General features: G+C 38.4%; 1 protein-coding gene across 2 annotated transcripts in view; it reads right to left on the reverse strand.

Annotated features, from left to right (window-relative positions):
* PPP4R3A (protein phosphatase 4 regulatory subunit 3A) overlaps positions 1-13,112 on the reverse strand; it is a 37,004-nt gene extending 23,892 nt beyond the window's left edge. For both annotated transcript variants that reach the window (XM_046647304.1, XM_046647303.1), the window contains exons 1-2: positions 12,826-13,112; positions 2,432-2,487 (exon numbers count right to left, since the gene is read on the reverse strand). In XM_046647304.1, the coding sequence (XP_046503260.1) occupies positions 2,432-2,487; positions 12,826-12,967 (198 nt within the window). In that variant the 5' untranslated portion in view covers positions 12,968-13,112. The remainder of the gene's footprint in view (positions 1-2,431; positions 2,488-12,825) is intronic.
* Positions 13,113-13,169: the final 57 nt, after the last annotated feature.

Below are 13,169 nucleotides of genomic sequence, written 5' to 3' on the forward strand. Positions count from 1 at the left end.
CATGACAACTATCAGGGAGCATTTTTTCAGGCTGGTCCAAACAGAAGAATTAAGAGTTAGATGGATTTGAGTACAATATAAAGAGAAAAATAGTTCATCCTGACTAATAAGTAACTGTAAGGAGCCACACAAAGGCTGGCTGAGCAACTATGGGGATGATAAAGGTTCCTGAAGTGAGGAGGAAACATGACTAGATTATTTCTGAGATACCTTAAAGGATCTGTTTCTACTCCAACAGCTTCTAATACTTTTAACTACCAAGGACACCTCTTATTGTACACAAATGGATCCCATGTTTAAAAATTTGTCAGCTAAACTGTATATTAACTGTAGCCATTCAATCATATAACTGTTAATCATGAGACAAGTAGTCTCTCACTGAACTAAAGTGATGCCAGCCAGAAGTAAATTAATGATCATTTGATTAGGCTGTACAGCATTACTAACAGGATAAATCTACAGTTCTTATTCAGAATTTTAAAAAAGAGCTCAAAGACCCCTTTTACTATTTCCTTTTTTTTGAGGAAGATTAGCCCTGAGCTAACTACTGCCAGTCCTTTCTTTTTTTTTGGCTGAGGAAGCCTGACTCTGAGCTAATATCCATGCCCATCTTCCTCTACTTTATATGCAGGACGCCTACCACAGCATGGCGTGCCAAGCGGTGCCATGTCCGCACCCGGGATCTGAACTGGCAAACCCCGGGCCACTGAGAAGTGGAACGTGCGAATTTAACTGCTGGGCCACCAGGCCGACCCCCCCTTTTACTATTTTTAAGGACTTCTAGAGATCATAGATCTCAGGCAGGCAATCTGTTCCACAGTGAGTAGCTGTTCGAGCTCAAAATAATTTACATTAACACTGTAAAATCAACATGCCAGAAATTAGTCAGTTGGGTAACTTCCCTGAGCCTCAGTTTCTTTGTCTTTAAAATAAGTATAACACATACTGTTATGAAAACTGGTGATAATATAAGACTCACTGGATCAAGTCTAAAACCAGTATCACATTAGTAATAAGAAAGATTTAATACAACTGTAAGCCAACTGCTCTGCTACAACGTATATAGAGAATCATTTGGAAGCTCAAATCAGGGCATAGCTAGACATATGCTTTTAATTACCCATTTCACAAATTTACAAGTTTGAAATTTTTAGGAATTGCCCTTCTGTTTTCCTTGAAAAGCCTTATTTTCAACCAGATCATCTTGCTTATCATCCAAGAACCTACAGGTTAAGGCATATGGATTTGTTGATTTAGCCTCAAAATAGACTCGATCTTTTCTTTTTCTTAGGATTGCTTTTACTCTTCAGCAGTTTGAAACCTCAAAACATGAATTTATGTATTTGAGTACAAAACAGCAAGGCCAAATACTCTAGTCTCCAGCCATTCCAAGCAAACCTAAAAATTTTCTTAAGAACCCTAAATGCAACAAAGTATTAACAGACCATCAAACTATCAAGAAATGATTTCATATTACACCAATGTTTGCTGGACAAACAAATCACCATTAAATAAATTTAGGCATTACTATCAGCTTTTTTATGTACTACCTGTGTGACCGCCAGCAAGTCACAACCTTTAGGCATCATCTAATGGGCAAAATAAAGCCAATATTGACTTCCTTCTCATAATATTTTAATGATTAATGATGAAACAAAGCATTTACAATGTATTTATAAAGTAACATATATATATATATGACTGTTGGTAATATTCTTTATTTCAAATTATTTTCTATCTGCACCTTCAGGGCAATGAGGGGACTAATAGTGATTTCACTGGCTTTGTAGAGCACTGTGTGTGTGTGTGTGTGTGTGTTCTGAATAAATACCATTTGATAATAATGCTAGTAGGTACTAAGTGAGAGAAAGATTTACTTTCAAATAATCTCCTGCACATCAGAAGGGTACAAGAAAGAGCGTGCACTCAAATTGAAAGTTGCCTTAAAAAACTAACATCATTCTAAGGTCCTATTCAGGCTGTGTAAGAAATCAGATTCTTATGTACACTGAGTTGCCGTACAGGGATACAAATGTTCCTTCGGCAGCAGCATCTACAACAGCAAAGGAAGGAGTTTCTACCATTTAGTTGTGTCACTGGCTGATTATTACACATCAGCGGTCACTTTTTTCTTTCTTTCAGTAGAAACAAGAAAACTGTGTTGTTTTAGTTTTAACTTTTGAGAATTTTAAGGCTCAGCTGCTAGACTATCTGGAAGATATACTTAGTTTAAGCAAGGTTTTTTTTTGTTTAAAATGATTGCTTTACACACCACAGAAATGGGAAGGAATCCTACTTTGGAATTAGACTGGCAAAGTATGTTGCAATCTGCTCTAAATTTTTCATTCTAAGGAGTCAGATGGTAAATTTTCATTTAATCACCAAACTGAGAGGATAATACGCAAGATAAAACACAGCTTCAAAATTTTACCTGTTGTTTCTGGTATGCAGTGTTAGGATTTATTTTGGACTCTAACAGTAGAGAACCTAGGAAACAGAAAAAGACATTCTATGATGTAATTGCAAAGCAGCAAAATTATATTCCCTTACATATACACATTACCTTTTCTGAACATTTGATGTGTATACAACTTCACTTAAGGAGATATTATTTTAAAAACAAGTTTAAATACAACAACTTGTAACCTAAGAAATGCTTGCTTTATACATGCTTACTTTTAACAAGACAGACATGATCATCTAAAGACTGAGGACCGGATGGTAACAGAAATCTAACAATTGATGAGCAGCACAAGGTAGTGAAACAGCATAGCATGAAGCCACGTGGTCTAGGTTTAAATCTCTGATATACAGCCTTACTTAGAGAAATACTTTAAAACACGCAAATTAAGCATTATAATAGAATCTGGTCTCTCTCTCAAGACTGAAAATGAGAATTCAAATGCAAAAGTCTGAAAACATCAAGGATATGATCTATTGCCCAAGCACATCCCCAAATTATGCTTCACCTTCAAAAAGTCTCATATTTCTGTTTCTTAATACAGGAAATACTACTCCATCTTCAAATAATCAGTTTATTTCTCACAGCAAGCTAAGCTGCACATTTGTTTTTTCCCTAATATAAGACTCATGCTTTGTGACAAAATAAAATTATATATATATATTTTTAAATAAAATGTTAAGACTAAACTTACACCTCTCCCCTCAACCAGTTCCAGTTTATCCCCCAACGCGCTATCTAAAGACAAGTTCTGGCCCAAAATGCTCGAGGAGCAGTTTTCTCTGCAGCTGTCTCTCATCCAAAGCTTTCATTTCTTCTCATGTTACACTAACAGTTGGTTTACCCATTGCAAATAGTGGCTAGTCAGTTGAGAAAAGGGTGCTCTTAACAGTCCCAAATTTAATTAGTTTGCTTTTATATTAAAATTTCTTGACTAATTTTATGATAGTGTCCCCATGTTAGTGATTTACTGACCATTCACTACTATGTACTCATAACAGTGCTAAGTGATACTGAATATAGTAAGATATCAGCATTTACCAAGTTGTGATGACAATTTTCAAACATTCTGTGCATGTGAACAGCTTCCCACTTCACTTGAATCCTCTCACTACGTCTAGCATAGGTGAACTGCTCAACCCCAAATCTGTTTCTTATCCTTTCTGTACTTAAGGTAACTAAACAGTCTCCATCTTTTTCCCACCTATACCCCCAAAACCATTTCTTCAGGCTCTTTTCATTATTTTTCGCTCACTGAGGTCAGACAAATATTCTCACATTCTAGAGGAAACTGCTTAATGTTCGTCCTCTTTTTCCAACTTTTGCCAGAATAATCAAAATAAAATTTCCAGTACCCCTTCAATTTTCTTTATGCACAATTATTGGATTTTTATTTTGGTAATTACTAAGAGTTGTCTATTGATACATTCATAACAAGAAAAAGCAGCAAGTGAATTAACTCAGTATCTAGAGTCCTTTAATAAAAGTCTCCAACTATCTTTATTATTTTTTCATTGTTTTAACTACTAGAACAAAAATTGCATTGTATTATTTCCCAATGAAACCAAAGAGTATGTCAGGTACATTATGGATTAAACTTACTTTTTAAAGACAAGTTGTAGCATATAATTATACTCAAAACATGCTTTCTATGAGAAAATACATTCCAAAAAACCTACTTTGAAATATATCATGTCCTCAAAAACAAGCCATTTCTTGAAAACTACATAAATAAGATAGAGTGAAACAACTGGATTACTTTATATTTCAGAAGATGCAAGAGGTCTAGTGCCATAGAATCAAACTGAGTAAGAATGCCTCTTCAAAAAAGTTAAAGGGGACAAAAGCACAACCTACCCAAAAGAAAAAAAACTGGCTATCATTGATAAATGACAACTGGACATAATCAAAATTAAAAACTTCTGTGCTACAAATAATACCATCAAGAATGTGAAAAGACAACCCACAAAACAGGAGAAATTATTTGGAAATCATATATCTGATAAGCAACTTATATCCAGAACTCTTACAACTCAATATAACAAGACAACGCAATTTAAAAATGGGTAATGGATATGAATAGACATTTCTCCAAAGAAGATATACAAATAGACAATAAATATATGAAAAGATGTTCAATGTCATTAGTCAATAAGAAAATGCAAATCAAAACTACAAATAAGAAACCATTTCACACTAGCTAGGATGCCTATAATCAAAGACAGACAATAACAAGTGTTGGTAACCACGTGGAGAAATGGGAACCCTCATATTTTGCTTGTGGGCATATAAAAAGGCATCCACTTTGGAAAAACAGTTTGGCAGTTCCTCAAAGTTAGAGTTACCAGCAATTCCACTCCTAGGTATATACCCAAGAGAAATGAAAACATATGCTCATACACAGCAGCATTATTCATAATAGCAAAATGTGGAAATGATCCAGATGTCCAAAAGCTGATGAATGGATAAATAAAATGAATTATTAAGCTATAAAAAGAAATGAAGTTCTGATACATGCTATAACATGGATAAACCTTGAAAACATTATAAGCAAAAGAAACCAGTCACAAAAGACCACATACTGTATGACTGCATTTGTATGAAACGTCCAGAACATGCAAATCTACAGAAAGATTTGTAGATTAGTGGTTGTTTTGGGCTAGGAGGTAGGGGAAGTGAATGGGTAGTGACTGCTAATGGGTACATGATTTCTTTTAGAAAGGGCAAAATATTCTAAAATTAGATTGCAGTAATGGTTGCATAACCCTGTCAATATACTAAAATACACTGAATTATACACTTTGGATGAATTATATGGCATGTGAATGCTATTAAAAAAAGTTAAAGTGTAAATATGCATACAACAGAATAGCATATAGCAATGTTAATGACTGAACCAAACATTTGTGAATGCAACGACATTTATGAATCATACAAACATGAACGAAAGCCTCAGACAAAAGTATATACCATATAATTCCATTTATATAAATTCAAAAGGTGGGAAAAGTTAATCTATGGTGCTACTGGTTAAGTTAGCAGTTGTGGGAGTGGGGAGGGGAGTGGGAGAAGGGAAGATAATGACTGAAAAGGGACAAGAAGGAGGAGTCCAGGGTGGTGGTTACATTGTTTCTTCATCTGTGTGCTGGTTATTCTGTGAAAACTCACCAAGCTGAATATTTGTGTACTTTTTTGATGTATTGTACTGCACAAGTTTTTTAAAAAGTTTAAGAGAAAGGGTAAACAACACATGGCACAGGGGGGCTGGAGTTATCACTTCAAGTTGTGCTTTCAAGAAACAGACCTGACCTGGTAGCTGCTAAAACAAAACAAAAAACCCACAATGGTCTAACTATTATTTTTCGAGTACCAGACCCTTCTGCATTGCTTCAAAACTTTCTCAGTGGTGTTACATGGTCAGGGTAATTAGAAAGGAAAAATAACAAGGTGAAAGTCTGAAATGTTCCCTCCCCAAACTCTGACTAAGGCAAGAATTAGGCACATGCTGGAGGCTTCTGGTGTTGGGAAGTTTTTCTTTTTTTCTGGGCCATTCAAGATGTTAGGGGGAAGTATCTCTCCTGAAACCCATTTCAGCCATATCCCATGGCTTTGGTCTAAGATGCCACTTTAGGAAGTCCAGCTCTGGTCCTCAAATACCATGTTCCCTAAGAGAGATCAGTAGGCTGTAGAAGCTGGAAGATGGGAAACAGTCTTTCAGTTTGGGACTTAAGTGAGATAATAATGAAAAGATACATTTCCAGTTTATTTCTACTCCATCTATTAGGTTCCCCACCCCATCTCTTAGGTTCTATTAGATCAAGCTATGAGGACTACTCCAATCAACTGAAAAAGATCCAGCTGAATGTCAATATGTATTAACACAATCCTTCCCCCCAAGTTTATTTGTATCAGTTGCTATAGTTACAGTACCGGGAACAGTAATTCCATCCTAGTAATATGTGGGTATAAATGGGGCTGTAGAGTTCAAGTGTAGGTGAGAGGCATTTATCATGGTAGCAGTCAACAGGGGAGAAATGAAGATGACAATCCTTCGTAGGAGATCTTAAGCAACATCAGGGGAGGCAGAGAAGGTTCTCATTAAAGGGAACACATGCTTTTGATAAGAGGAAGGTGGAGTATATCTTAATAACTGAAGCACATATGCAAGACAGCCTCCCGCCCCAACTTATCTGAGAAACATATTCATCCTCTCCAATGAAATAGACACCCTTATCCCCCAAGAATTATTCACTCTCACCCTCCCCATGACACCTCCTTCTCACACATGTGAAAAGACACTGTGTCACACAGACCAGAGAAAGATAAGCCTACACAGCAAACCCCAATATCAAGACTTGAGAAAGGTCTTACCACTTCCACCCTGAACAACTGAGAAGGAAACATGGAGACACAAAGAAAAATCAAGAGTGATCAAGCTAAGGAGAATGCATCAATACATGCAATTAAATTTGTCATCGCAGAATCTATCATTCAAACCACTAAGCAAAATCAACCATCCTCAGTGGAATGAAAGAGCACTGTAAGTGCACAGTAAATGCTCTTCAGAGTCCCTTCCAAGGAAGTTCTGATAGGTCTACAAGTCCATATTTGCACATACACTTCTTCAAAAAATAGAGTTTTTAATTCTCAGTTACTATCTATCACCAAGACTGAAAATCAGCACAACTTTTTTGGAGGGTCATTTATCTTTACCTACACCAAGCTTTTAAACACATAGTACTCTTTGGTCCAACAATTCTTCTTCTAGGAAATTATCTTACATCCTCACATAGGTGCCAAATACATGAATAAAGACATCAGTGGCAGTTTTTTAATGGTAAAAAAAACTAGAAACAGTCTCTATGCCAGCTGTTCTCAAAGTGTGGGAAGCTCCAGGGGTATGGAAAATCAAAACTGTTTTCATAATATTACTAAGAGGTTATTTGCCTTTTCACTCTTATTTCTCTCACAATGTCTACACTGACATTGCAACAGATTGAATGCAGAAGCCGATGAGAATCCTACTTTATTAAAAAATTAAACCAGACATTAAGAAGATTTATAAAAATGTAAAACAATGACACTCTTCTCACTAAATTCCTGTTTTAGAAAAGCCTTTTAAAGTCTTTGTTGTAATTTCTAATATACTAATTATCAATAGGTACAACCCACATAAACAAAAGTTTTGGGGGATCCTCAATCTTAAGAAGATAAAGGTATCCTAGGAAAAAAGTTTGAGAAATAACTACTCTATGCCACCAACAGTCTAGAGTGAATTAAATATATACAGTGAATAGTATGCCACTTTTAAATGAGATAGATCTGTGTACCCTGACACAAATAGATACCCCAAATATACTGATAAAAAGGAGGTCTGTACACTCAGGAAATAGGGAAACAACGGTATGGGAGAGGAGATGCCACTCAGAACATCACAAGAGAACTGCAGGTAGAAGCTATCAAACACTGATAGCAAGAAAAAGTGATAATAAAATAGTACAATTACGAGTATAAATAATTAGGTCATTAAAAATATTCCCTCCCTGCTGCATGACATCTTGATTCTTCCTGTAAAATGAAACGTGAGGGCTTTTCTTGTATCCTGCTGCCAATCCCCAACACACCTCTATCAAAACCAAAACCCCTCCAGGGAGGGAGGTGAGGGTTGTCGGTGGTGCAGTGAAGTATCGTTAGAAGAGAGTTTAAATCAGAGGAGTCAAAATTAGTGCCTGCAGCCTAGATACATGGGTGAGAAATGGGCATCAGATTTTGATTCCTAGTCTAACAAACATATTCATACACTGAATTCATGCAAATACTTTAAAATGGAAAGACTTTACATTTAAGAAAATCTAGATTTCTGGCTGGATACATGAAAAAAGACCACAAAAACTAAACTATCCAAAGAATCAATACACCAAGACTTATGGTTAGAAAAAATATCATCTCACAGGGTTGCTGTAAGTATTAACTGAAAATTTATATTAAAATGCCTACCCAGTATCTGCACATAACCAGCACTCAATATTTCTTTTTTTAGGTCATGATCAGAATATCATTTAACTAGCATCACTGTACTGTTGAATAGCAGGAAAATTAGTATTGATGATGATGATCCAGACCGACATTACAAATGAAAGGTTAACCAACACAGGTTCATTACACTGCTTAAAAAACATTCTAGTATATAATATTTAGGAAACAGTCCATGAAAATTGTCGAGATTTTTACTCTTCTGGTACACAGTTTTATTTAATTGGAAAATTCACTTGTTTAGATATCATTTCCTTTCACTGGAGAAATGAGATATAGAAAGTTTCTGTAACTTTTATGGCTCTATTTTCAATATCAACCAACCAACCAACCAACCAGATTCAGGTAGTATGTGAGTATCTGGTTCCGGGTTAAGAAACAGGTCAAGGACTTAGTTCACATTTGGATAATACTTAAAGATTTCAGAAAGAATAGCTCCAGCTCTGTCACTCTCGACAGTTTAACCTCTAGGTTGAAGGCTCAAGGCTAGGGGCAGGGGCTTAGGTGCACGCTTCATTAGTAGGAAGAAAATGCCATCAAAAATGAGAAAACGGGAGTCCAAAATCTCATCCGGATAGGAGACTGGAGTATGCTTTCAAACAAGAGCAGTTCTGTGTTCCAAGTCTCTTCCAATTTTGTGGCCCAGAGATTACACATGGCATTTAAAAACTCAAATGAAGACTCATGGGGAAAAAATTACATTAAAAGGTTCCACACCTGTGGTCAAGCTTTCAGTACACGCCAGCCCCATCAGCTATACCCAATGTAGCCGATGGCCCTAAAAATTCAGAAGTAATCACATGCAACAGATGATAAATAAGGGTCCAGTTACCTTAGGCCCATTAATTTTCTACAAAGTAGGTCTACACAAAAAACAAAGTGTTTAAATCCACTTTTCAAAGTGAAATGTTTCTCCCAGTACTGACACTGAGCTCTTTTTGCTGGCTAAATCTGGAAAGCTTACTGTATGCAAGATTCTATACTACTTACTGATTTATAAGAATAGCAATAATAAAAAAGCTAATGCCATCTCTACTCATTTCTCTCACCACAGCCGCCAAAAGAAAACAAAACAGACCTCCCCACCGGAAGCGTTCAGACCTCCTTTTGTAACTACAGCAGGGGTAGAGGCAGATCTACCTACAACCAAGTTCTACCAAGAGGCAGAAGCCCAGCATTCCAGTTCTTACCACCAGCTAGCAGTGCTACCTTGATCACAACATGTCCCCACGCCTCATTTTCTTCATGCCTCCAATAACAGTGAGAACTTAACTTCCTAACTCTCAAACAGGCAACTCAGATAACAGATAAAACTATTCCGAAATGTAAAAAACACTTTATAAAACTTATGTTAAAAACCAAATAGAACACTATTCTTGATACCTGGCAAGTAATCAAGAATAGAGTATGGATATGATTTTTATGTTCAAAGACAGTCATCAGTGTGCAGAGAAATTCCAATTTCTTTACTTGATCAATCCTAAAATTGGCAGGTGGAGGTGGTAAAACCCACAATGGAGAAAAGCAGTAGAACAACTTGAACATAAAGTGAGAGCATGTAAGGGATGTCATTATCATCCTAACTTCAGCACGTTAACAGGTACAGCATAAGCTGAAAGGAGAAAAAATAATACTAAGTAATCTTTATCGGAAGACGGAAGTTTGCAGGTACACAGCTACAATCAAATGTGAGAAATGAGATAATCTATTTTCATTAAAGAAAAGGCTATGTTCCTACACATTTTACCAGTAGGAACCTATCAAATAAGGATGCAATGCAGAAAATGGGCTCAGTAGCTCGGTGGGATATCTCTCTCTTCCAAGGCAAGCTAGGCTAGATGTGCCAGGCCCCAGCTTCAGAGGGGAAGGGCGTACTTACCCAGACAGACGTGCCCTCTAACAGGGCAGCCACAAGTACTTCCATTCAGAAATTGCCTTCCTGATTTTCAGGTAAGTGTGTAAGTTCCTCTAACAAGATACATGACTCATTTTATGGAAAATCAAAAATACCTTCCATTTTGCTTATCCCAATAAAAAGGCAATTCTCAATTATCCTATAAAGGAGAATAGAGGAGGCACACAATAATGGATAACCCAAACTAGCAGTCAATACAAAAGCTCCCATGTGTGGCTTGGAGATAAACTATACTTTTAAATATCTTTAGCCTAAAAATTGTTTTCATTTTCTTTGAAATAAACCTTCAGTCTAAGTATAAAGCAGCAAATGCCAGTAGACAGCAATATGGGAGTTTAAAACACACTGTAAACACAATCATAATAATTAAATAACTGCCAGTCCTAGTTCCAAGCCAGGCTAGATATCTCACTCAAATCCAGACGCCCTTCCCCCACCCCAGCCTGAACAATTACCGAGCTTCGTAACCCAGCTGTGTGATCTTAGGTTACTTAGCTCTCTGGGCCTCAGTTTCCCCCATCGTAAAATACAGCTAATAATAGTGCCTACACCACCAGATGCAACTAAACAGTCTCTGGCACATGGTAGGGACTCAGTAACTATTTGACTATTATTTCTAATAGGAGTTTTTCTGTTAGAAAAAACATTAATCATCAAACTAAAGATTATCTACAACAATATTTCAGAAGTATCCTGGAATTTCCTAAGCCCACTCTTTGGATTTAGTTTTCCTTACAACTTAAATTTAACAAGGGCACACAGTTAATTTATTCCAGCTCTTTCATTACATAAAAATTAAAGCCATTTTGCTTTAACCATTGGGGCTATTTCCAAAGTGGTAAAAAATAAAAATGGGAAAGAAACATTCCTATATTACTATTTTAGAAGAGTATGATTCCCTGTGATAGTATGACATTAAGACGTAATGCTTAAAAAACTCTAAATAAAGGACTTTGTATAGGAAGTTCAATTAAACACATGATGTGAAGGTTTACATGTTTTAATTATGAGACTTCAAAGAACTGATCTCAAGTCTACCTGCTTTCATTTCAAAAGAAGTTAAATGAACCTACACACAAAGCCTACACTTTCCAACTCACTATGTAAAAAGTTTCCCAAACATACAGAGAGGTACAGATTACTCGGTTACTATTTGATAGTCGTATACACAAACCCACTAACACTTGACATTCAAACTTGTAATTTAAGAGTCAAATAATATGCCTCAGAAAAATGTACCCAATGTATTCAAACCCTTTAAGTGCCTCCAAAAGGAAATAATTTTTCTCCAGGTTTAAGTTATTTTGGGAGGCCTTATAGAGATAACCTGTGGGCAATATACCTCAATTACCATTTTTCAACTCAAACTGAAAATCAACATCCCTAGAGTCTTCAATTACACAAGAGTGAATCTTGTTTGTTTTTCATGGAACTGGACTTCTGCGTAGAGTCCAATTAAAATTCACTGAGTGAGTCTGTGATAATTCAGATACAGAACTACAATCATCATAAACTAAAATAACTACTGTTAAATTACAGACTAATGTAACAAGACAGGTCTTCAAACACAGAAAAAACAATTTGAAAGTAGTTTTACCCGACGTGAACTTTTTAAGTGAAATTCAGGGTATGCCACGGAGAGAAGTGGCAATCCCATAAATCTTTAAAAACGTGAAACACCTATTTTTAAAACAACTCGATCTTTGAACCTTGAGGGCTCTTTCGAAATATATGAATCGTCCCCACTGTTAACTGAACCAAATTATGAATATACGTTCAAACAATCAAAAAGCTCGCATACAATGATTCCCAACTTACAACAAGTTTACACAGTGAAACTACACACAAAATCCTGCATTACAGTGAAAAAGACAACCGACACTGGCAAACACGGATCTATGTTCTCTGCCGAGCGTGGAGTTGCCAGATCCGTGAACCAGTGCTGCCAACCTGCAACAGGATCAGAAAGATGTAGCAGAGAAGAGGTTTTTTTTAAAAAAAAGAAGAAAAAGCACCGCAAAACGTTCTCCGAAGAGCGACCCAGCCAGGAACTTTCTAAGCTCCGAGAAAAGTTTCGTGCCTGCTTTCCAGATGGGTGAACTAAGGCCGGAGATCGGGTTAATCAGTGCCTTTCTCAAGGTCACTCTAGTGCGAAGGCACACTCGCGGTCCCGGGTCCCCGGCCTCGCCACGCTCCCCGGCGGCACAGCTCGGACCCGAATGAAACCCGGCGCTCGCAAACAGGAAGCCTTTCAAGCGCTCCCCGCGCAGCTCCGGGGGGACCGGGTGCCGGCGGCCCGCCCTCCCCCGAGGCGGCAGCCGCCCCCTCCGTCCTTCGGGAGGGGTCCCCCAAGAACCAGGGAGGCGACCCGGAGCCGTGGGGGAGCGGGGGTCCCGCCGCGAGGGGCCCCACTCACCGTCGCTCTCGGCCCTGACAAGCAGGGACATGCCCTTCAGCCGCTCCACGTAGCCGGACGACACATGCCCGGTGCCCCGGTCGTCCCACTGCCGGTCCTCGTTGAGCGTGTAGACCTTCACCCGCCGCCGGGTGTCGGTCATCGTGCCGCCCGGGGCCGGGGCGCAGGCCCCGCCGAGTCGCCCGCGAAGGGAGTCCGGGGCGAGCGGGCGGCCGAGCGCCGCGACGGGAGGACGCCTGCAAGCGGGGAGCCCCCGGCCTCACTGCCGCCGCTGCCCGCGGGGCCGCGCCGCCGCCCGCATGGCCCGCTCCGGGCCCGAGCCCTGGGCCGCCGCCTCGCCGCGC

Source organism: Equus quagga, chromosome 20 (assembly GCF_021613505.1).
Source record: "Equus quagga isolate Etosha38 chromosome 20, UCLA_HA_Equagga_1.0, whole genome shotgun sequence".
In the NCBI taxonomy this organism is placed as follows: Eukaryota; Metazoa; Chordata; class Mammalia; order Perissodactyla; family Equidae; genus Equus; species Equus quagga.